The following is a 24,564-nucleotide window of genomic DNA, read 5'->3' as shown; positions in this document are numbered from 1 at the left end:
CGGATCAGGGTCTACGGGACCGAGGACCTTGTCCTTCCTGGAAGCCACTAGAAGCCAGTGCTGTGAAAATACTCTGTTTATTAAAGACCAGGCGGAGGGAGGTAAGGTTGTGGGTTCTGTATGGGAAACTGAGTCCCAGCCCCAGGGAGGGAGAAGGAGGACGGACCAGCTGGCAGCCTGCAAGAGGTCATAGGTCAGTGGCCGGACCCCAGTCATAGCCGTCTTCATCGGAGGACTCCGCATCGTGGACTCGTGTAAACTTTTTCTTCAGGGCTTCCCGTTCATAGGTTCTGGGGATCAGGAAATAGAATAGATGCTGTGGGTGGGGAGGGTGTGAGCTTTCTCACCATAAACTGAGGCTGACTGTGCTAGGCACAGTGGGTGTGGGCAGAGATAAGCACATCTGGGCATTCATGGGTAGGGCCTTGTTAACAAACTCCTATGCATCCCTCAAAGCCCCAGCTGCAATATCCTGCCCTTCAAGAAGCCTTCCTAGGCCTCCCAGGAAGTGGATTCCTACTCCCTTGGCCCTGATTATATGGGGCTTAGAGAGGCTCCGGCAGGCTCTGTCTTCCCCACTAGGCTAGGGGCACCATGAAGGCATAGCTTGGATCTAGATCTTTTTGTTAACCGCAGAGTCTGAGTCCCAAGGGAAGGGTTGAGGGCCCCCAATCTGGAATATGGGGTTCTTACCGCATGCTGTCCTGTCGCCACTGTCCCTGGGGGTGGCGGCTGTCCACCTTGGAGGAGAGGGAGAGAGGAGCTTCAAAACTCCCCCCAGAGCATGGTGAGTCGAGATCAATAACCACCTCCATCCCATCCCCCACCTTGGCCCGGGCCATGCTGCCCACTTGCTAACCCCGTGACAAGTCTGCAGGTCATCCCCAAATCTAAATGAGAAAACTGAGGCTGGGATAGGGGAAGGCCTTAGCTGAGACCTCCTAGCCTGTCAGCAAAAGGGGAATTGGGTTTCTCATCTGTGCAAGTCCTCACAGGGCCACAGCCATGAGTTCATGTATGTAAAGGACTTAGTATAGTGGCTGCTCCGTATGCAGGCTGCCATGGACAGTTGAGCAGGTTGGGTACTGCACAACCCCAGGAAAATCATTCTAATCAGAGATGTCATTGATTCAGAGATTTTTACATTGACCTAGAGAGGGTGTGGAAGAAGATGCTGAGGCGTATACACCAAGAGCTACATAGACATTTGTTACTGTTAAACACCCAACTACAGCTGGGCGCCGTGGTTCACGCCTGTACTCCCAGCACTTTGAGATGCCAAGGCAGGAGGATCACTTGAGCCCAGGAGTTAGAGACCAGCCTGGGCAACATAGCAAGACCACATCTCTGCAAAAAATGAAAAAAAATTAGCTGGGTGTGGGTGGTGGTGCGTGCCTGTGGTCCCAGCTACTCCGGAGGCTGAGATAAGAGGCTCCCTTTAGCTCAGGAGTTGGAGGCCGCAATGAACTATGATTGTACCACTGCACTCCAGCCTGGGCAGCAGGGCAAGACCCTATCTGTAAAATTTAAAAAATAAAATATATAAATTAGATAGGTCAAGTTCAAAAAGACACGCAACTACTATGTGCCAAAACTTGGGCTGAGCACATTGAGTGCTCACCACTGCCCTGTGCCACCAAGCCTGATACCATCCACCCTGTGTCCTAGATGAGGAAACAGGTGCACAGAGAGGTTAAAATGTTGGCTGGAGGCCAGGTGCGGTGGCTCACGCCTCTAATCCCAACACTCTGAGAGGCTGACGTGGATCACCTGAGGTCAGGAATCGGCGACCAGCCTGGCCAGCGTGGTGAAACCCTGTCTCTACTAAGAATATCTTAAAAAAAAAAAAAAATTAGCTGGGCATGGTGGTGCTCGCCTGTAATCCCAGCTACCTGGGAGTCTGAGGGAGGAGAAACGCTTGAACACAGGAGGCCGAGGTTGCAGTGAGCCGAGATCGTGCCACTGCACTCCAGCCTGGGTGACAGAGCGAGACTCTAACTCAGAAAAAAAAAAAAAAAAAATAGGCCGGGTGCAGTGGCTCACACCTGTAATCCCAGCACTTTGGGAGGCCGAGGCGGGAGTTCCAGACCAGCCTGACCAACATGGAGAAACCCTGTCTGTACTAAAAATATAAAATCAGCCAGGCATGGTGGTGCACACCTGTAATCCTAGCTACTTAAGAGGCTGAGACAGGAGAATCGCTTGAACCTGGGAGGCGGAGGTTGTGGTGAGCTGAGATCACGCCATTGCACTCCAGCCTGGGCAACAAAAGCGAAACTCTTATCTCAAAAAAAAAAAAAAAAAAAAAAGCCTGGGTGCAGTGGCTCATGCCTGTAATCCCAGCACTTTGGGAGGCCAAGGCGGGTGGATTACAAGGTCAGGAGTTCAAGACCAGCCTGACCAACGGTGAAACCCCGTCTCTACTAAAAATACAAAAATCAGCTGGGCATGGTGGCAGGTGCCTGTAATCCCAACTACTCAGGAGGCTGAGGTAGGAGAATCGCTTGAACCTGGGAGGTGGAGGTTGCAGTGAGCCAAGATTGCGCCATTGCACTCCAGCCTGGGCGACAGAGCGAGACTGCGTCTCAAAAAAAAACAAAAAAAAATGCTGCAAGTTGCTCAGTGCCACGTGGGTCTCAGCTACCCCAGGTCTGAGTCCCAGAAACCAGTCTGACCAGGGAAGCCGTGTTTGTTGACGTCCTGGTAGAAAACAGGCTCCCAGTGTGTGTCTGCTCTGTGCTGGCATCCCCTCCGGAGACCCTTCCCAGGACTGCCCCCCATGTCCGACGCACCTGGGCACCCTGATGAGCCGAGATTCTCCCACGATCCCTCGGGCTCTGGGGCTCATCTGCCTGCACGGGCTCCGAGGACCGGGCCAGGGCTGGAGCCGGGGGCTCCTCATCCACATCCGTGTAGGGCCCCGCCTCGCCGTCTGTGTAGCCCTCGCCATCCGTGTACGCGCCACCCTCGCCATCCGTCTCGTAGTCGCTGTTAACACGGCTGTCGCAGCTGAGGTCAGCGGAGCTGTCGGCCAGGCCGCGGTGAGGGAGGTCTAGGTTGTCCTCCAAGGAGCCATCCAGCTGTGGGGTGGGTGTGGATGCTGCGGCTGGCCCTGGCCAGGACCCCAGCCGCCACCCACGACATCCCCCACCTTCAAACTCCGGTCCCAAACCAAGGTGAGGAGCCTGGAGCCTGGAGCCTCAGTGGAGGCTTCTCTGTTGACTCCAGGATGGGTTGTATCCATTGACCCTTCACCTGAGAGGCTCAGCCCCCAAATCCAAGCTGAGCCCCAAACCTTGACTCCAGCCCCAAGAGAAGACTCCATTCTCTCTCTCTTTTTTATGAGAAGGAGTCTCTGTTGCCAGGCTGGAGTGCTGTGGTGCAATCTCTGCTCACTGCAACCTCTGCCTCCTGGGTTCAAGCGATTCTCCTGCCTCAGCTTCCTGAGTAGTTGGGACTATGGGCATGAGCTCCCGTGCCCCACTGACTCCATTCTCAAAACAGCTCCTCCAGGCTGGGCGCGGTGGCTCAGGCCTGTAATCCCAGCACTTTGGGAGGCTGAGGCAGGTGGATCACCTGAGGTCAGGAGTTTGAGCCCAGCCTGGCCAACATGGTGAAACCTTGTCTCTGCTAAAAATACAAAAATTAGCTGGGCCTGGTAGCGCTCGCCTGTAGTGCCAGCTACTTAGGAGGCTGAGGCAGGAGAATCACTTGAACCCTGGAGGCGGAGGTTGCAGCAAGCTCAGATCACACCACTGTACTCCAGCCTGGGTGACATGAGACTCCATCTCAAATCAAACAACAACAAAAAACAGCTCCTCCAATCTCATCTCACCCAAGTTCCAGTCCAACACCCTTGTCTCAGGTCCCATCTTGACTCTGGCCACAGTCCTGATCCCTGACCAAGCCCTAACTCCCGACAGAGGCCCCAAACCCCAGCTGGGCCTGCACAGCGTCTGTGGAGCCTCCCTGCCCCCGACCCACCCGCACCGCGGCAGTACCTGATCTTCCGCCGTCCAGATGGGCTGCGTCTGCTGCTCTCGAATGATGGCCTTGAGCTCCTGGTACCAGGTGTCACTCGTGCCATTCAGAGGGATGGTGGCTGCAGGGAGGGGACATCAGTGTGTGCAGGAGACTCAGGCCGGGGCCCACCCGCCTACCCTGGGACACCCACCCCCCCAACCTGTGAAGAGGTGGCTGCTGTGTTTCCGCAGCTTCTGGGCTTGTGCGTAGAGGCGACGGGTGCTGCGGCGGGAGGCAGGCGCCAGCCACTGGCGCAGTGCCTTGAGGGCCGGCCGGCTCTCGGGGATGAAGAAGACCACGATGGGGTAGTACTGCACATAGTTGAGGCGCTCGATGGCGGAGGGGGTCACGTCCAGGAGCGCATGCTTGTCCTGGGCCAGGCCGGCGGACGTTGGGGTGAGGGGGATTGCAGCAGGGTAAACAGAGAGAGAAAGATGGAAAGATGAAGAGTCTGAGGTCAGAGTGGACCCCAGCCTCTCACATCCACAGGCTAGCAAGTTGGGGATGGGGGTGGTAACAGCCCAGGTCGCAGCATCTTGGGCATCAAAGCCTCAACTCGAGTCTCTCTGCCTCTGCCCAGGGCCGGCTGCTGTTTGACTCCGAGAAGCCCTTGTCTTTCTCGGGCCTCCTGCCTCGCAAAGCCTCCAAAAGGGGCTCTATGGGAGACTGCACTTGTGGGGTGTGGGCTGAGAACAGGTCAGGACATTCAGTTGGATGCCCAGGCCTCGGTTTCCCCCATCCATGAAATGGGACCCGTAGCAGGACCCGGCTTACTTTTTCTGCAATCACTCGCACGGTGTCTAGTTTGATGATCTTGGAGGGGCTGTCGGTCCTGGACACAGTCTCTGTGGACGGGAGAGAGGACCAGCAGCTTCAGGAGGGCAGCCCCCGTCCCCTCAAATTCATGCCTACCTGCCCCTCCCCTGCTCAAGAAGCCACCATGGCTCCCCATTGCCCTGGAGAGAAATCCTAACAGCAGCAGAAACTCGTGTTGGCCAAGTGCCAGGCACTGCACTCACATCCCCTCCTGACCTCAGCCCTCTCCTCCTCCTGAGGAGTGGGTGGCTGGTACTGGCCTATGTGGCAGGTGGGGAAACTGAGGCTCAGAGACAAAAGGCCACTTGCTCAGGGTTGCAGGGTCAGAGGCCTGATGCTGAGCCTGAGCTGCAGCCCCTGGCTCTCCCAGACTCAGTTCCAACTCCAGGGCTCTGCTCAGGCTACGACCCCACAGGAAGCTCCACTCTTGGCCCTATCTGTCTTCTAGGACCTGAGAGGAGCACTGCTTCCTCCCGGAAGCCCTCCTGGATTGTGCAAAAGTTTCAGGAAGAAGACACAGCCTGGCATGGCTGGAGGGGTTCAAGGAGGGAGACATGACCTCATCCCCCCTTGTTGTTTTTGTGGTTAAAGACGTAAAATTGGCCGGGCACAGTGGCTCATGCCTGTAATCCCAGCACTTTGGGAGGCTGAGGCGGATGGATCACCTGAGGTCAGAAGTTTGAGACCAGCCTGGCCAAACAGCGAAAACTGTCTCCACTAAAAATACAAAAATTAGCCGGGCATGGTGGCGCGTGCCTGTAATCCCAGTTACTAGGGTGGCTAAGGCAGGAGGATCACTTGAACCTGGGAGGCAGAGGTTGCAGTGAGCCGAGATCCTGCCACTGTACTCCAACCTGGGCAACAGAGCAAGACTCTGACTGAAAAAAAAAAAAAAAAAAAAAAAAGACATAAAATTTGCATCCTTTTTTAATTAAAAAAATTCTTTTTTATAGAAACGTGATTTTGCTATGTTGCTCAGGCTGGTCTCAAACTCCTAGGCTCAAGTCATCCTCACACCTTGGCCTCCCAAAGTGCTGAGATTTTACATGTGAGCCACCACACCCAGCCAAAATTTGCAATCTTAACTATTTTTTGTTTTTTATTTCGAGACAGGGTCTCCCTCTGTCACCCAGGCTGGAGCGCAGTGGCATGATCTCTTCTCACTGCACCCTCCGCCTCCTGGGATCAAGCAAGTCTCCTACTTCAGCTTCCTGAGTAGCTGAGATTACAGGCATGCGCCACCATGTCCAGCTAATTTTTTGTGTTTTTAGTAGAGATGCGGTTTCACCATGTTGGCCAGGCTGGTCTCGAACTCCTGACCACTGCGCCCGGCCTCCTAGTCTATCTTAATTGTTTCTTTTTTTTTTTTTTTTTTTGACAGAGTCTCATTCCGTCGTCAGGCTGGAGTGCAGTGGCATGATCTCGGCTCACTGCAACCTCTGCCTCACGGGTTCAAGCAATTCTCCTGCCACAGCCTCCCGAGTAGCTGGGACTACAGGTACGCGCCACCACACCTAGCTAATTTTTGTATTTTTAGTAGAGACAGGGTTTCACCATGTTAGCCAGGATGGTCTCAATCTCTTGACCTCGTGATCCACCCGCCTCGGACTCCCAAAGTGCTGGGATTACAGGCATGAGCCACCGCGCCCAGCCATTGTTTCTACAGTCGTTAATTTGGAGTCTTCTCCAGGGACCTTGCCTGTCCTGTTCACTGCTGTCTCAGAAGATCAATAAATTTCTCTTAAACAAATAACAGGTGGCACTCTGCCTCAATTGGCAATGGCTACCTGGTGAACTGTGTTAAGAAGGATTTGGAGGTTCTATCCAGACAAACGGTGCCAAGATGGATTGAGGATGTCTGGCTTGGGTATTGGAGGGGGCACTGGTGGCCCATCTGCTTCATGTTTGCCATCATTATTGTAACTCTCCCCCAACCCCCCACAAAAAAACAGTTGTGAAACGATTCACCAACGAGGTTTCCAGAGGATCTGGCTTCTCACCTGCGATTTCAAACTGGTCAGGCATCTCAGCAGTCAACTTCTGCATAGCAATGTCGGCCACGGGTCCCAGGATCACTACCGGGCGCTTGAAACTGGCTGAGGGGCAGAGACACAGTGAAAGAATCAGGGTCCCATTTGCTATTAAAGACTGCTAGTGTGTTGTACAAACCCCTCCACTTCCTTATAGTAAACAGCCTATTTAACCAGGACCATAGCTGCCCAGCCAAATACTACATCTCCCAGTGTCCCTTGCAGCTAGGTTAGCCTTATGACCAAATAATGGCCAATGGAACACTAGCAGAATTGATGTGTACATTTCTGGGTTCCGCCTTCAAGGGCAGGAATAAGCCCCTCTCCTGCCTTCATTCCCTTTCTTCCTGGCTGTAGGGTCTCTTTTAGCAGTTGAACCTAGCTAACTCATAGGTCAGCAGACTACAACCTGAGGGCCACATCTGGCCCACCGCATGTGTTTGTCAATAAAGTTTTATCAAAACACAGTCACAGCCATTTCTTTATGTCCTGTCTATGGCTACCTTTGAGCAGAGCTGAGTAGTTCTGCCAGAGACTAGCCCACAAAGCCTAAAATAGTTACTATGTGATCCTTTGCAGGAAAAGTATGTTGACACCTGGCCTACCAGATACACCATTTTACCACTGAAGAAACAGTCACAGAAGCGTCTTGAGGGGAGAAAAGTGGTGGCCCAGGGTCTTTGCAACTTAATCCTTCTCTTTCTCCCTTTATTTTATTTACTTTTTTTTTTGAGATGGAGTCTAGCTCTGTCGCCCAGGCTGGAGTGCAGTGGCGCAATCTTGGCTCACTGCAACCTTCACCTTCCAGGTTCATGCAATTCTCCTGCCTTAGCCTCCTGAGTAGCTGGGATTACAGGCGTGTGCCACCATGCCTGGCTAATTTTTGTATTTTTAGTAGAAATTGGGTTTCACCACGTTGGTCAAGCTGATCTCGAACTCCTGACCTCGTGATCCGCCCGCCTCGGCCTCCCAAAGTGCTGGGATTACAGGCATGAGCCACCGCACCTGGCTTATTTACTTATTTTTTTGAGACAGAGTCTTGCTGTGTCACCCAGGCTGGGGGTGCAGTAGCTTGATCTTGGCTCACTGCAACCTCCACCTCCCAGGTCCAAGTGATTCTCCTGCCTCAGCCTCCTGAGTAGCTGGGATTACAGACGCCCACCACCACGCCCGGCTAATTTTTGTATTTTCAGTAGAGACGGGGTTTCACCACGTTGGCCAGGCTGGTCTCGAATTCCTGAACTCAGGTGATCCACCCACCTCCCAAAGTGCTGGGATTACACCTCGGCCTCCCAAAGTGCTGGGATTACAGGCGTGAGCCACCGCGCCCGGCCCAATTTTTTTTATTTTCATAGAGACGAGGTCTCGCTGTGTTGCCCAGGCTGATCTCAAACTCCTGGGCTCAAGCCATCCTCCCACCTCAGCCCCCCAAAGTGCTGGGATTACAGGCGTGACCACCGCACTCAGCCCCAAAAGTATTTTTGATAGAAGGAGAGTGGTTAGAAACATGCTTTTTTTTTTTTCTTTTGAAGACAGTGTCAATCTGTGGCCCAGGCTGGAGTGCAGTGGTGCGATCATAGCTCACTGCAACCTCGACCTCCCAAGCTCAAGCGATCTTCCTGCCTCAGCTTCCCAAGTAGCTGGGACTATAGGTATGCACCACCATGCCCAGCTATCTTTTTAAATTTGATGTAGAGGCCGGGCGTGGTGGCTCACGCCTGTAATCTCAGCATTTTGGGAGGCTGAAGCGGGTGGATCGTGAGGTCAGGAGTTCAAGACCAGCCTGGCCAACATGGTGAAACCCCGTCTTTACTAAAAATACAAAAATTAGCTGGGGGCGGGGTGATGGGCGCCTGTAATCCCGGTTACCTGGGAGACTGAGGCAAGAGAATCGCTTGAATCAGGGAGGCAGGGGTTGCAGTGAGCTCAGATCACGCTATTGCACTCCAGCCTAAGACAGAGCAAGACTCTGTCTAAAAAAAAATAAAAATAAAAATAAATAAATAAATAAATTTGAGGTAGAGATGTAGTCTTGCTTTACTGCCCAGGTTGATCTGGAACTCCTGGCCTCAGCGATCCTCCTACCTCGGCCTCCCAAAGTATTGGGATTATAGGCATGAGCCACCACGCCGGGCCAAGACTGTGCCTTTTAGAGGCTGAATGTTAGTGAACAGGTGCACCAGGAGCTGTGTGTGAGGCCTCCCCAGGGCCCCTCCAGCTCCGGGCCCTACCTTCTCGCAACACCACTCGTTCATAGGGCGGGTAGCGGCCCTGTCGGGTCAGAGCTGAGAGGTCCTCGCGGCTCCGCTGAGTGGTCTTCTTGGCTCCTCGACGAAGACCCCGCAGCCGCCAGAACTCGGCCCGAGCATTGGAGCCCGCGGAGGAGCCGGGCCCGACTCCCACGGCCCTCTGGGCAGCTTCCAGGCTGGCCAGCTGCTCCGCCCTGGGGAGAAGAGGGGACAGTACTGAGCACTGGGGTCAGCAGCATGGTGGCCCCAAAGACGTCCTCGTCCCACCCCTCGGAGCCTGTGGACAGGCCACTTTGTATGGCAAAAGGGACTCTGCAGATGGGATTATTATTACTATTATTATTATTTTGGGTTTTTTGAGACAAAGTCTTGCTCTGTCACTCAGGCTGGACTCATTACAACCTCTGCCTCCTGGGTTCAAGCGATTCTCCTGCCTCACTTTCCCAAATAGCTGGGATTACAGGTGCCCGCCACCACGCCCAGCTAATCTTTATTATTTATTTATTTATTTTTTTTGAGATAGAGTCTTGCTCCGTCGCCAGGTTGGAGTGCAGCGGTGCAATCTCTGCTCACTGCAACCTCCGCCTCCCAGGTTCAAGCGATTCTCATGCCTCAGCCTCCCAAGTAGCTGGGATTACAGGTATGCACCACCATGCCCAGCTAATTTTTGTATTTTTAGTAGGGACGGGGTTTCACCATGTTGGCCAGGATAGTCTCAATCTCTTGACCTCGTGATCTACCCGCCTCAGCCTCCCAAAGTGCTGGGATTACAGGCGTGAGCCACCGTGCCTGGCCTGCAGATGGGATTAAACTGATGCTACTGAGGTGGATGATGATCCTGGGTGACCCAGGGGACCCGATGTCCTCACAGGGTCCTCACAAGAAGAGGCGGGAGGGTGAGAGTCAGAGAGAGACTAGAAGAGGCTGTGCTGTGGCTATGAAGGGGGAGGAAGGGGCCCCGAGCTGAGGGATGCGGCCCCTCTAGACTCTGGGAAAGGTGGAAAATTGGTTTTCTCCTGGAGCCTCTGGGAGGGCCCAGGCCTGCCCATACCTTGACTTTAGTACTTTTGCCGTCCAGAACTGTAAGAGGATGTGTGTGTTGTTTAAAGCCACTAAGTTTCTGGGCATCTGTTACAGCAACAACAGGAAGCTCAGACCAGCACCAACTGGGGCCCGCCCAGAGCCTTTTGTGGACCTCCTCAGATTGAACCACCAACACTGCTAAGCAGTGATATCATGCCTATTTATTTATTTATTGAGACAGAGTCTCACTCTGTTGCCAGGCTGGAGTGCAGTGGCATGATCTCGGCTCACTGTAACCTCTGCCTCCCAGGTTCAAGCAATTCTCCTGCCTCAGCCTCCCAAGAAGCTGGGATTATAGGCATGTGCCACCACGCCCAGCTAATTTTTGTATTTTTAGTAGAGACGAGGTTTCACCATGTTGCCCAGGATGGTCTCGATCTCTTGACCTCATGATCTGCCCACCTCAGCCTCCCAAAACGCCGGGATTACAGGCCTGAGCCACCGCGTCCAGCCCAATCGAGCCCATTTCTAACGGGGAGACTGAGGCTGAAGCAGAAGTGCCCCACTGCAGGAGCACACAGTCCCCACCTGCTCTGGTTGGGAATGATGCCCCGCTCTTGCTCCCGCAGGTCATGACCCATGCGCACCGCCAGCCAGTGGCCTCCTCGTGCGTGGCTCTGCCCAGGGCCGGGGTGCAGCGTGTCCAGCACGTGGAAGACGTCGCCACGGGTGAAGCCCAGGCCGGACGGCGGACTGGGCTCCAGCTCAAAGTGAGTGCGGATGTAGAAGGAGTCACCCACGCGGGACTGCACCATTTTCCAGAAAACTGGGGAGAGCAGGAGGCCATATGAGCTGCCTGGGCTGCTGCCTGATCTGAGCCCTCCCCACCCAAGAGTGGGCCTGGCTGGAGGGAACCCACCCTGGGAGATTTGGGGCACTCTCCCTGTAGGGGCCAGGGAGAGGGATGGAGGGTGCAGAGATGCAGATTCAACCACATCCCTGCACTCACCACCAGGCCACACAGCCAGGTCCTCCCCCCGCAACACACAGGCACACCCACATCCACACGCACTCACTGTCCTGCTTCCGCTGTGTCACCAGCTCCATCTCCTCGCCTGGTGGCAGCCCCAGCAGGAACTGCACTGCCTCCTCCCGTGTCAGGTTCTGGAATGGCACGTCATTCACCTGCCAGAAAGCAAGTGCAGCTATAGACAAAGCTCTGGTACCTCTTGGGCATGCATGAGATCCTAGACCTTCCTCTGGGCAAAACTCAGCCCCAGCTGCTTCCAGAGCTGCTGCCAAGGGACCCAGCAGTTCCCCGAGGGCTTTCCGACTGGGGTATCACCCTATGGCTGTGTGATGTGTGACACAGACAGCTGGTGGCATTGTAAGGATATAAGAGTTTTGACACAGAAACAGTGGCACAGGCACTGCACTTGTCCTCAGATAACCAAATCATGGTGGGTTGTCAATATCAAAACATGGGAACAGAGGTCATGGCATGGAGCTCGATGGAAACTGTGTGAAATGCTCAAAAGAACTCAGACGTAGTCACAGTAGTCACAGGGTCATGACAGGGACAACGATATATGGACACACAGTGGGTCACAGATGCCTACCACCAGGGTCATGACAGGGACAACAATATACGGACACAGCCAATGGACACAGCCATCCGCTCTCCGGGTCATGACATGGACAGCAATATACAGACACAGCCACCTGCTCTCAGGGTCATGACATGGACAGCAATATACTTGCACAGCTTGTGGGCACAGACACCTACTCTCGGGGTCATGACGTGGATGTCAAGGTTAGAATCCCACAAGCAAAATGAGTAGAAATACAGTAAAAAATACCATGACCCTCAGGCAATTTGGCATCAAGTTGTCACCCAGCCAGTGGGCTTATGACATGGAAAGTGGGGAGCTGTGACTCCATCATGAATCACAACTCACACTGCAAGGTCAAGACACAAGCAAGGTCATGAGAGCAAAGTGGGGGTGAGACTTGGTGAGTGAACTCGCGCAAGGGACGGGGGAGACAGCCTGGGGATGAGATGAGGCAAGGACAGAGATGGGGGGATGATGAGGGGCTGTGGATCCTGGAGGTAGTTATGACACTGTCATGAAGGCAGGACACAGGCAAGGTCACAACACAGACACAGGGGATGGTGGCACAGAAAATGACTATAAGTGGACATAGAGATCATGAGAGAATGATCTGTGACCTGACCACACGATTAGGACATACAAGATGGTCATGACATGGTCAACACAGCCAATGTCAGTAACAAGAGGATTGCGACCCAGACAAGGTCATGACATAGGCAATGAGGCTGTGACCCAGACAAAGTCCTGACATTGATAACAAGGAGATTGTGACATTGATAACAAAAATGTCACATGAACAAGGTCATATGACATGAACAACAAGATTGTTGTTCCCAATCTTGAGCACAGTGTCTCACGCCTATAATCTCAGCACTTTGGGAGGCTGAGGCGGGTGGATCACTTGAGGCCAGGAGTTCAAGACCAGCCTGGCCAACATGGTGAAACCCTGTCTCTACTAAAAACACAAAAATTAGCTGGGCATGGTGGCGGCCACCTGTGATCCCAGCTACTTGGGAGGCTGAGTCAGGATGATCCCTTGAACCCGGGAGGCGGAGGTTGCAGTGAGCCAAGATCACACCCCCGCACTCCAGCCTGGGTGACAGAGCAAGACTCTATCTCAAAAAAAAAAAAAAGTTAGCCAGGAGCAGTGGCTCATGCCTGTAATCTCAGCTACTTGGGAAGCCGAGGCAGGTGGATCACCTGAGGTCAGGAGTTTGAGACCAGCCTGGCCAACATGGTGAAACCCTCATCTCTACTAAAAATATAAAAATTAGCCGGGCATGGTGGTGGACAACTGTAATCCCAGCTACTCAGGAGGTGAGGCAGAAGAATTGCTTGAACCTGGGAGGCAGAGGTTGCGGTGAGCCAAGATCGCACCATTGCACTCCAGCCTGGGCAACAAGAGCAAAACTCCATCTCAAAAACAACAGCAACAAAAAATGAACCCAGATAAGGTCAAGGCACAGAAAAGGAGGTTGTAACTGGACGATGAGGTCATGACCTGGAAGATAAGGTCGTGACATCAGCAAAATCATGACACAGCCAAGGAGACACTGAAATGTTCCAATACCCATCTGGGGTCTCGACAGTCCCCAGGTGGACCCAAGGGGAGGATTGGAACAGACAAGGGCAGGACCTAGCACACTACACGCCCATGATCAGTGGGGCTGGCCAGCCGCCCCCGGAGCACCTGCAGAATCTGATCGCCCTCCTGGATGCCCTGCCCGTCGGCCGGGCTGCCCGCCTGCACCCCGGACACGAAGATGCCCACGTCATTGCCCCCTGCCAGCCGCAGCCCGATGCTCTTGCCCTTGAGGAAGCAGACCACCCGCGTATCGGGGCTGTACCTGCAAGGGGAGGCAGAGATGGGGTCAGAGCAGAGTGGGCGGACGGAGGGAGGGCTCAGCATTGTCCTTGGGAAAGCCCCCACCCCCTCCAGGCCTCAGTTTCCCCCAAATCCCCACTTAAGGTCCCACTCAACACAATGGATACAAGCAGGCAGGACTGCGCTGATGAGGGAGGCAGCCTGGGATGCAGGAGTTTTGAGCGGGTTTGCTTTCTTCTGGGGTACATACCCACGATCCTCCATGCTCTGACTGCTGGGCACTCTGTAGATGTCATAGCTGCTTTCCCTGGGCAACTCTGAAAGGGAAAAGCCAGTCTCTTTCCCAAGCACACTGGCTCAGTCCAGCCTCCAAACCTTTGCTTTATGTCCTCATCCTGGAAGGACTGTCACCCACCTCGAGTCCTTCTCAGGAAACCATGTCTCACCACTTAGGCTCAGGCCAACCTCCCCCAGCTCTGCCTGGCACAGCCTTGCTGTCGGGGATCAGAAATGTCAGGGACAGGGGTGCTCAGAGTCACCACCCACCTGACCGTTGCTCCTCTGGTTCCGAGATGGTTCTGGAGTCTACTGAACTTTCCCGCCGAAGCCGGGGGCTCTCCCTGGTGGGGAACAGATTGGGAGTGAGGCAGGGGTGGATTTCAAGGGGCCATTTTAAAAAGAATTTTAGGCCGGGCACGGTGGTTCATGCCTGTAATCCTAGCATTTTGGGAGGCCAAGGTGGGCGGATCACCTGAGGTCAGGATTTCTATACCAGCCTGGCCAACGAGGTTAAACCCCATCTCTACAAAAATACAAAAATTAGCCGGGCATGATGGTGGGCGCCTGTAACCCCAGCTACTCAGGAGGCTAAGGCAGGAGAATTGCTTGAACCTGGGAGGCAGAGGTTGCAGTGAGCCAAGATCATGCCACTGCACTCCAGCCTGGGCGACAGAGTGAGACCTTGTCTCCAAAAAAGAAATAAATAAATAAACAAAATAAAAATAATTTTAATTTATCTGGGCTGGGCGTGGTGGCTCACGCCTGTAATACCAGCACTTTGGGAGGCTGAGGCAGGCCAAATGCTTGAGCCCAGGAGTTCAAGACCAGCCTGGGCAACATAGCTGGGCAATACAGACCCCATCTCTACCAAAAATATGAAAATTAGCCAGTCTCACATGACTCAGTCTCAAAACAAATAAATAAATAGAGGAAAAAAAAATTTTTTTTTTAAGACAGAGTCTTGCTCTGGTTGCCTAGGCTGCAGTGTAATGACACGATCCCGGCTCACTGCAACCTCCATTTCCCGGGTTCAAGTGATTCTCCTGCCTCAGCCTCCCAAGTAGCTGAGATTACAGGCACCCGGCACCACGCCTGGCTAATTTTGGTATTTTAGTAGAGACAGGGTTTCACCACATTGGCCAGGCTGTTCTCGAACTCCTGACCTCAGATGATCCACCCTCCTCGGCCTCCCAAAGTGCTGAGATTACAGGTGTGAGCCACCGCGCCCGGCCTAAGGCAGAGTTTGATACTAAGAAGTGGGGTGCTGCTGTAACGAACACCTACAGATACGGACACGGCTTTGGAACTGGGTAATGGGTAGAGGCTGGAGGTATTTTGAAGCACATGCTAGAAATACAGGACTGCGTCCTCAAGGTTACCCCCAGTTGGAAAGCTACGCCCATGTTCCCCTCTCCCTCCCACCTCCCTCTCCCTCCCTATCACCATTCTGGCCGATGGTTGATACTTACACAGGAGAGTCGGTCTGGCTGGCCTCGGGGCTCCGCTGAGCATGCCGGGGTGGTGGTGGGATGTGGGATGGTGGTGCCTGCGATAGCTCCGAGGCGAGGTCCGAGATGTCTGCAGGGGGAGAGGACATCTCATTAGCCATGGTCACGCCTTCTGGACTGGACCCATTTTACAGAGGGGTATATCAACACCCCTCTAAACAAAGAGCCCTAGACCAAAGTCAGAAGCTCAGTTAGAAGATTCAGCTCTGGAGCTGGGCATGGTGGCTCACGCCTATAATCCCAGCTACTCAGGAGGCCAAGGCACGAGAATCGCTCGAACCCAGGAGGCAGAGAATCGCTTGAACCCAGTGAGCCGAGATCGCCCCCCTGTACTCTTGACTTGCTGTGTGGCCTTCGGCAAGTTCCTGTCACTCTCTGAGCCTCTAGGGACTAGGCTCATTGATTCCTTGGCCCTGCCTGGGGCTTCCCACCTTCCCTGCCATCCATTCAACCCCCTCCCAGGTCCTACCCTCTAGGTCCTCACCCTCCAGTGGCGAGCTGTCGCTGTCACTGACAGCAGGCGGAATGTTCACCAGGAACTGCCCACGATCTCTCAGCACCAGCAGGCTTAGCTTCCCTTCTGACTTCTCAATCAGTCGCCGGGTGTCGTTCAGTGACAGGTTCTGGCTAGACACCCCGTTGATCTGAAAGGGACCAGGAATGAAAGAGCGGAAGTGAGTTAATGAGAGATGGGAGACAGTAGAAACAGCCTGGTGTGGGGGAACTTGAAACAGACAATTCCCCCAGGGGTTGCTAAAAACAGGCACTCCCTAAGGAAAGTGTTAGAATTGGATTCCTGGTGTGAGTGGAGACCACACCAAGAACTGAGCACCGATTTCTAGAAACAGAAAATGTTCTAAGAGGGGTGGGAGACACTGGGGAAAATGAGAAACAGGTTGACTCTCCTTTCTTACCAAAAGTGGAAATGTCTCAGGGGATACTAGGAACAGATGTGAGGGTGACATTATAAACAACTCTAACTGGAGAAGAGGGAGTATCAGATACTTAAAAGATACTAGAAACACACAATCTTCTGGGAGATAACTAGAAACAGATATCTAGGGTGAGGCGCGGTGGCTCACGCCTGTAATGCCAGCACTTTGGGAGGCAGAGGCGGACAGATCACTTGAGATCAGGAGTTCAAGACCAGCCTGGCCAACATGGTGAAACCCTGTCTCTATTAAAAATACAAAAATTAGCAGGGCGTGGTGGTGGGCGCCTGTGGTCCCAGCTACTCAGGAGACCGAGACAGGAGAATCACTTGAACCCGGGAGGTGGAGGTTGCAGTGAGCCAAGATCCCGCCACTGCACTCCAGCCTGGGTGACAGAGCGACACTCCATATCAAAAAGAAAGAAAAGAAAAGAAAAGAAAAAAGAGAAGAGAAGAGAAAAGAAAAGAAAAGAGAAAAGAAAACAGTCATCTAGAGGTAGACTAGAAACACAATTCCTAGAAAGAACTTAATGTCGGCCGGGTGTGGTGGCTCATGCCTGTAATCCCAGCACTTTGGGAGGCCGAGGCGGATGTATCACCTGAGGTTGGGAGTTCGAGACCAGCCTGACCAAGATGGAGAAACCCCGTCTCTACTAAAAATACAAAAAATTAGCAAGGTGTGGTGGCGGGCACCTGTAATCCCAGCTACTCGGGAGGCTAAGGCAGGAGAATCATCTGAACCTGGGAGGCGGAAGTTGCAGTGAGCCGAGATTGCGCCACTGTGCTCCAGCCTGGGTGACAGAGCGAGACTCTGTCTCAAAAAAAAAAAAAAAAAAAACAACAGATAACTTTTTGAAGACACTGGAAATAATCAGCCGAAAGCAATTTGGAAATCAAACACTAGGAGTCACTAGAAACAGACTTTCAGGGGAAGAATCCAGAAAGATACCATCCTTTAGGGCAGGGCAGCTCCCCTAAACCTGGTGACTGGGTCATTAGCATCCAGTCACCTAGGGTAGGTCCAGGAGTCAGCTGCCCACATGATTCTCTGATGCACATCAAAGCTAGAGGGTATTAGAAACAGACAACCCCATGGGGATACTAGAAACCGACATTTGGCCGTGGATTAGCAGTAGCTGGGGAAAAAGGGGGTTTTATGCCTGGCCATCTGCAACCTTTGAGATACAAGCAACAACACTGAAGGTAAATGGTTTGGGGCCCAGTTCTGCTGTCCTTGCTGTATGACTCCGTGGGACTGCCCGCCCCAACCCTGCCTTGTCTCCCTGCTCTCAGGACAAGAAGCCCGGCCTCACCTGTAGAATGAGATCTCCTTCCTGCAGCCCACGGTGCCGGGCAGCCAGGCCTGAATCTGTAATGTGCTTGATGAAGATCTGACTGCCCAGCTTGACGCCAAACTCTGTAAGGGGGGAGGAGGGAAACTGAGGTAGGACTCTGGAGACGGGTGCCTGGGAGCATTCTCCTGCTGTAAGGAGTCCAGGTGCGGGCCCTCCCATCCTAACACCTTGATGGCATCATAAGGAGAACAGTGATGTCGCCTGTAGGACCTGAGATCTGATTGTGTCAATGACATCTCCACGGGGCGGGGACACCAGGTCACCGTGCCACTCGTGATGTTGCCAAGCACAGGCTAAGGGCATTCTATTGCTCATAACATCATCATTTCAATTTTTATTTTTTATTTTTTAATTTTTTTCGAGAAGGAGTCTCGCTCCTATCGCCGGGGCTGGAGTGCAGTGGCAAAATCTCAGCTCACTGCAACCTCCACCTCCCGGGTTTAAGCAATTCTCGTGCCTCAGCCTCCCAGGTAGCTGGGATTACAGGTGCACACCACCACGCCTGGCTAATTTTTGTATTTCTAGTAGAGATGGGGTTTCATCATAGTGGTCAGGCTGGTCTAGAACTACTGGCCTCAAGTGATCTGCCTGCCTTGGCCTCCCAAAGTGCTGGGATTACAGGCATCAGCCACCACACTCAGCCAGGCCTCCTCTTATAAGGACCCTGTGGTGACACTGGGCCCCCCAGATCATCCAGGATCACCTCTGAGCTCAGGGTCCTTCACTCCATCCCATCTGCTGAGTCCCTCTTGCTAAGTGAGGTGGCCTAAACAGAGGTCCCGGGGATCAGGGCGGGGACATGTTGATAAAATGGTTCTGGGCCCCAAGTGGCTGACAGGTGATATGGCTCAACCTAGCCCAGAATTAGGGACCACCAGGTTCAGAGAGAAAGAGCTAGAGAGAATATATGAAATACAGACAGGCAGAAAGGGACAGAAAAGCAGAAAGTGGGGATTTGTGGTGGGGGGAGCGAGGAGCAAGAAGATGCCAGGTGTAGTTGTAGCTTCCAGGCTGGGCGCAGTGGCTCATGCCCATAATCCCTGCAAGCACTATGGGAGGCCGAGGTGGGTGAATCACCTGAGGTCAAGAATTCGAAACCACCCTTGCCAACATGGTGAAGCCCCATCTCTACCAAAAGTACAAAAATTAGCCAGGCATGGTGGCGGGCGCCTGGAGTCCCAGCCACCAGGGAGGCTGAGGCAGGAGAATCACTTGAAACCGTCGCCCACCCGACCACAGCGCCCTGTGTCCAGTACTGATCGTGTCCGACCTCCCCCCTCTTCTGACCTTCGCTGTCTCTCCTCTTCACCAGCACTGACTTCACAGGCTTCATCTGCACGTCCTGCCGTGGCAGCCGCTTAAAGCCGGACACCAGGGCCAGCCCGTTGGCCTCAGAGCCACCACCCGGGCTCCTACGCCCATGGCTGCCGGCCCGGCCCCGGCGACCAGGCCTCGGCCGGCGGGAGCGCTCGTCCCAGGAGCGGCCGGAGCCACTGGATGAGTCGCCGTCATAGCCCCGGCCCTGGTCCATCTCCTCCACCCGCTGGGGCCCATCGTCTTCATCCGAGTCCTGGCGCCCTGGGCTGGAGGGGCTGGCTTTGGTGGCAGGCAGGTGGATCCTCCGGGGACGTTTCACTGTCTGTTAGAGGAGGGGACAGGAAGGGTCAGCTACAGGCAAGGGCTGGGGGAGGCTCTGCTCAGCCCCCGGGTGGCCCTGGGGGACACCAGTCTCTCTCTGGGCCTCAATGTCCAAACTGTAAGATGAGAAGATGACTCCTTGCTCTCAGAAGCTTACAACCCCCACAGCGGCACGACCCAGGCTGGGGTCAGAGATGCCGGCCGTGCCAGGGGCTGCCTACTCACGATGTTGGCCATCTTGGTGCAGGTCTTGAGTATCTGAATGGCAAACGCGGAGGTGGCATTCTCCACGGAAACCCCGTTCACCATGACGATGTGGTCGCCTGTCCTGAGAGAGGAGGGCGAGTCTTACGGAGGAGGCTTTGCAGGGGAGACCCTCATAACAAGCCCTCCCTGGGGAGGGGGTGCCCCTGGAACCTCCAGGTCTACAAGGCCTGGTTCTAATTCATTGGCGTCCCTAGGTTCACAAAGACATTTATCCTTCTGGGCCTCCGTTTTCTCACCTGTAAAATGGAGCCAATTGTAGAACCTACTATAATCATAGAGTGGAAGCTACATTTTTTTTTTTTTTTTGAGACAGTCTCACTCTGTTGCCCAGGCTGGATTGCAGTAGCATGATCTCAACTCACTGCAACCTCCACCTCCTCGTTCCAAACGATCCTTCTGCCTCAGCCTCCCTAGTAGCTGGGACTACAGGTGCCCGCCACCACACCCGTCTAATTTTTGTATTTTTTAGTAGAGATGGGGTTTCACCATGTTGGCCAGGCTGGTTTTGAACTCCTGACCTCAGGTAATCCGCCCACCTCGGCCTCCCAAAGTGCTGGGATTACAGGTGTGAGCCACCGCACCCGGCCTTGAAGCTACAGCTACACCTGGCATCTTCTCACTCCTCGCTCCCCACACCACAAATCCCCACTTTCTGCTTTTCTTTCCCTCTCTTCCTGTCTGTATTTCATATTTTCTTTCTAGCTCTTTCTCTCTGAACCTGGTGGTCCCTAATTCTGGGCTGGGCTGAGCCATATCACCTGTCAGCCACTTGGGGCCCAGAACCATTTTAACAACATAATTCCAAGAAGCATCAAAACCTCAAACACTCGACAGTTTCCAGGACTTTATGTTCCAAAAGGGCTCTGGGGCCACTATGACCCCAAGAATTCCTGTGAAGGACCAGGAAGTACCTTAGGGAAGTGAGGCCCAAGTCTCTGACACTGTCCTACTGCCAAGTCCAAGCCCTGTGTTGACAGAGCTGGAAAGTGCCAGGCTCACAAAGGTTTCTCCTCACCTCACTTTCTTTCTTTTTGAGACAGATTCTCAGTCTGTCACCCAGGCTGGAGTGCAGTTGCACGATCTCGGCTCACCGCCACCTCTGCCTCCCGGGTTCAAGTAAGTCTCCTGCCTCAGCCTACCGAGTAGCTGGGATTACAGGAACACGCTACCACATCCCGCTAATTTTTGTAATTTTAGTAGAGACAGGGTTTCCCCATGTTGGCCAGGCTGGTCTCAAACTCCTGAACTCAGGTGATCCGCCCACTTCAGCCTCACAAAGTGCTGGGATGACAGGCGTGAGTCACCGTGCCTGGCCTGGTTTCTCCTCTTCACTTGCCCTCCCCCTGCCAGAACCCAGCTGCCTGGATACTCACTGTAGCCTGCCCTCCGCCGGCCCTCCGGGTACCACGTCAGACACAATCACGGATCCACCGGGCCGGTCTCGGCCTCCAGAGATTGCAATGCCAAAGCCCCGGCGGGAGTCCTGAGAGAGGATGAGGGGAAGGAAGAGCTGCTGTTTCCCCCAGGATAAAGGGTCTCCCCTCTATTGAGCTGGGCCTAAGCCGCCATACTCTCCGGCACCCAGACAGGGAGAGGGAGGCCTCACCTTGGACAGTGTGGCCGTGTGCTGTTCCCAGATGGTCAGCTCCTCCATGTCAGCCACCTGGTCGAGGGGAACAGGGAAGATGGGCATGAGGCCACACAGGTTCATCTGAGCACTTGGGGGTCCCCAGCCCAGGGTGGGGAGTCCAGCTCTGACAGGCCTGTGTTTGGAGCCTGTGACAAGTTACTACCTCTCTCAGGGCCTCAGGTTTTTTTGTTTGTTTTTTTGTTTTGTTTCATTTTTTGAGACAGAGTCTGGCTCTGTCGCCCAGGCTGGAGTGCAGTGGCACGATCTCAGCTCACTGCAACCTCCACCTCCCGGGTTCAAGCGATTCTCCTGCCTCAGCCTCCCAAGTAGCTGGGATTACAGGGGTGCACCACCACACCTGGCTAATTTTTATATTTTTAATAGAGATGGAGTTTCACCACATTGGCCAGACTGGCCTTTAACTTCTGGCCTCAAGTGATCCACCCACCTCGGCCTCCCAAAGTGCTGGGATTACAGGGGTGAGTCACTGTGCCCAGCCTTGTTTTGTTTTTTTTGAGGCAGAGTCTCATTCTGTTGCCCAGGCTGGAGTGCAGTGGCACAATCTCTGCTCACTGCAGTCTCTGCCTCCCAAGTTCAAGTGATTCTCCTGCCTCAGCCTCCTGAGTAGCTGGCCGCCTACTGGCCTCCTGAGTAGCTGGGCGCCTGAGTAGCTGGGCACCTACAGGTGCCCGCCACCACGCCGGGCTAATTTTTCTATTTTTAGTAGAGACGGGATTTCACCATCTTGGCCAGGCTGGTCTCAAACTCCTGACCTCAACTGATCCACCCACAGAGGGCAGAGATTTTTGTCTTTGTCCAAAACTGAGCCCTCAGTTCCGTGCCTAGAACAGCGCCTGAGTTGCAGCAGGGATTCAAGAAGGATTTGCTGAATGAATTAATGAGTGAATGAATGAAACACTTCCTTTGTGCCAGGTGCTTTACATGTACTATCTCTTTTTTTTTTTTTTTTTTTTGAGACAGAGTTTCGCTCTTGTTGCCCAGGCTGGAGTGCAATGGCGTGATCTTGGCTCACTGCAACCTCCGCCTTCCAGGTTCAAGTGATTCTCCTGCCTCAGCCTCCCAAGTATCTGGGACTACAGGCATGCGCCACCATGCCCAGCTAATTTTTTTGAATTTTTAGTAGAGACGGGGTTTCACTATGTTGGCCAGGCTGGTCTCGAACTCCTGATCTTGTGATCCACCCACTTCGGCCTTCCAAAGTGCTGGGATTACAGGCATGAGCCACTGCACCCAGCCTTACATGTACTATCTCATTTAATACATTCATCAAAGGGGCATTCAATTATCCCCATGTTACAGATGAGGAAACTGAGGCACAGAGCCATGAAGTCCCCCCTCCCACACTTTTTTTTTTTTAGACAGGGTCTCACTCTGTCACTCAGGCTGGATTGCAGTGGTGTGATCACGGTTCACTGCAGCCTCGAACTCCCAGGCTCAAGTGATCCTCCCACCTCTGCCTCCCAAGTAACTGGGACCACAGGCACACATCACGATGCCCGGCTAATTTTTTTTGTTGTTTGTAGAGATGGAGTCTCTCTGTGTTGCCAAGGCTGGTCTCAAACTCCTAGGCTCAAGTGATTCTCCAGCCTTGGCCTCCCAAAGTGCTGGGATTACAAGTGTGAGCCATTATGGCTCACTGCAGCCTCGAACTCCTGGCTTCAAGCAATCCTCCTGCCCCAGCCTCCTGAGTAACTGGGACTACAGGAGCCCATACCATCATGCCCAGCTAATTTTTTAACTTCTATTTTTATAGAGACAGGAGGGTCTTGCTGTGTTGCCCAGACTGTTCTTGAACTCCTGGGCTCAAATCATCCTCCCACCTGGGCTTTCCCACTTAGAAAAAAAAAAAAAAAAAACTCTGTTGCTGAGGCTGGAGTGCAATGGTGCCATCTTGGCTCACTGCAACCTCTGCCTCCTAGGTTCAAGCGATTCTCCTGCCTCAGCCTCCCAAGTAGCTGGGATCACAGGTGTCTACCACCATGCCCAGCTAATTTTTGTATTTTTAATAGAGACGGGGGTCTCACCATGTTGGCCAGGCTGATCTTGAACTCCTGACTTCAAGTGATCCACCCGCCTTGGCCTCCCAAAGTGCTGGGATTACAGGCGTGAGCCTCCACACCAGGCAGATTCTGTTATTTTCATGTCCATGGCATGAATGAGAACACCAGACTCAGGTGCAAGGTCACCTGGCCATGCCTCCACCCTCCCTTCCCTCCTGCCAGCATGCACCATGCCCTGCTCCCCAGGCAAGGGACAGGTGGAGGGAGTGGGGAGGGAGTGTTTGTAGAAGTGACTCCTCCTCCTCCCCGGGGCGGGTTTTCTAGGCTTGGCACAGCGGGTGTGTGATTCCCTCTGCCCAGGCACCCCCCATTGGTGCGCTCCAGTGCCTTTTCTTATAAGCTCCAGCGTCTCTAGCGAGGCCAGCATTCCTGATCTCCAGGAGTGGGAAGGCGGGTGGAGGGGAGAGAAACAGAGCAGAGGGCAGGGCTATGCAGTTCTGAAGGAGCCAGGGCAGCACTCAGGACTGGACTCAAATCCCAAGTCTGCCCACCCGTGCTAGCTATGGTGGGGCCTCTCCCAGCCTCAGTCTCCCCATCTGTGAAATGGCACTGCTGCCCTGTCTTGCAGGGATGTGGTTTGGGAAAAGGGTACAGATTCAATGCCTGAAAAGCAAAAAGCAGAAGGAGCCTTGGGGAGGTGGTGGCCAAATAATGACTTTCTCCTTGTGTAGTTTTTTTTTTTTTTTTTTTTTGAGATGGAGTTTTTTGCTCTTGTTGCCCAGGCTGGAGTGCAATGGCGTAGTCTCGGCTCACTGCAACCTCCACCTCCTGGGTTCAAGTTATTCTCCTGACTCAGCCTCCCGAGTAGCTGGGATTATAGGCACCCACAACCACAGCCAGATACTTTTTGTATTTTTAGTAGAGACGGGGTTTCAACATGTTGGTCAGGCTGTCTTGAACTCCTGACCTCAGGTGATCCTCCTCCCTCGGCCTCCCAAAGCTCCCCTCATCCGTGCTGGCTGCAAGCAGGCGCTCGATGTGGACCCATTCATTTCATCCTCAGAGTGACCTTAGGAAGTGGCAGTTACTATTCCTACTTTAGAAGTGAGATTAAAAGGGGCCTAGAGAGGTTCAGTAACTTGCCTGAGGTCACACAGCACAGTGGTGAACTTTGGCAGCCTGCCCTGTTCTCTGGCTCTTTTTTGGTTGGTTGGTTGGTTGGTTGGTTGGTTGTTTGGTTTTTGAGACGGGGTTTCACTCTGTTGCCCAGGCTGGAGTGCAGTGGCTCAATCACAGCTCACTGCAGCCTTGACCTCCCAGGCTCAAGGGATCCTCCTGCTTCAGCCTCCCAAGTAG

At 53.6% G+C, this 24,564-nt stretch overlaps 1 protein-coding gene across 2 annotated transcripts in view; it reads right to left on the bottom strand.

The window, feature by feature from the left end:
• Window positions 1-61: 61 nt before the first annotated feature.
• TJP3 (tight junction protein 3) overlaps window positions 62-24,564 on the bottom strand; it is a 41,340-nt gene continuing 16,837 nt past the window's right edge. For both annotated transcript variants that reach the window (XM_055371243.2, XM_055371242.2), the window contains exons 2-21: window positions 21,164-21,220; window positions 20,931-21,040; window positions 19,516-19,618; window positions 18,940-19,291; window positions 17,611-17,714; window positions 15,851-16,010; window positions 15,328-15,436; window positions 14,126-14,199; window positions 13,830-13,896; window positions 13,445-13,601; window positions 11,218-11,326; window positions 10,730-10,967; window positions 9,101-9,312; window positions 6,840-6,935; window positions 4,798-4,868; window positions 4,184-4,394; window positions 4,002-4,102; window positions 2,793-3,080; window positions 694-740; window positions 62-290 (exon numbers count right to left, since the gene is read on the bottom strand). In XM_055371243.2, coding sequence (XP_055227218.1) covers window positions 188-290; window positions 694-740; window positions 2,793-3,080; window positions 4,002-4,102; window positions 4,184-4,394; window positions 4,798-4,868; window positions 6,840-6,935; window positions 9,101-9,312; window positions 10,730-10,967; window positions 11,218-11,326; window positions 13,445-13,601; window positions 13,830-13,896; window positions 14,126-14,199; window positions 15,328-15,436; window positions 15,851-16,010; window positions 17,611-17,714; window positions 18,940-19,291; window positions 19,516-19,618; window positions 20,931-21,040; window positions 21,164-21,211 — 2,760 coding nt within the window. In that variant the 5' untranslated portion in view covers window positions 21,212-21,220 and the 3' untranslated portion in view covers window positions 62-187. The remainder of the gene's footprint in view (window positions 291-693; window positions 741-2,792; window positions 3,081-4,001; window positions 4,103-4,183; window positions 4,395-4,797; window positions 4,869-6,839; window positions 6,936-9,100; window positions 9,313-10,729; window positions 10,968-11,217; window positions 11,327-13,444; window positions 13,602-13,829; window positions 13,897-14,125; window positions 14,200-15,327; window positions 15,437-15,850; window positions 16,011-17,610; window positions 17,715-18,939; window positions 19,292-19,515; window positions 19,619-20,930; window positions 21,041-21,163; window positions 21,221-24,564) is intronic.

Source organism: Gorilla gorilla, chromosome 20 (assembly GCF_029281585.2).
Source record: "Gorilla gorilla gorilla isolate KB3781 chromosome 20, NHGRI_mGorGor1-v2.1_pri, whole genome shotgun sequence".
NCBI classification, from domain to species: Eukaryota; Metazoa; Chordata; class Mammalia; order Primates; family Hominidae; genus Gorilla; species Gorilla gorilla.
This window is presented reverse-complemented; position numbering and strand designations above follow the sequence as displayed.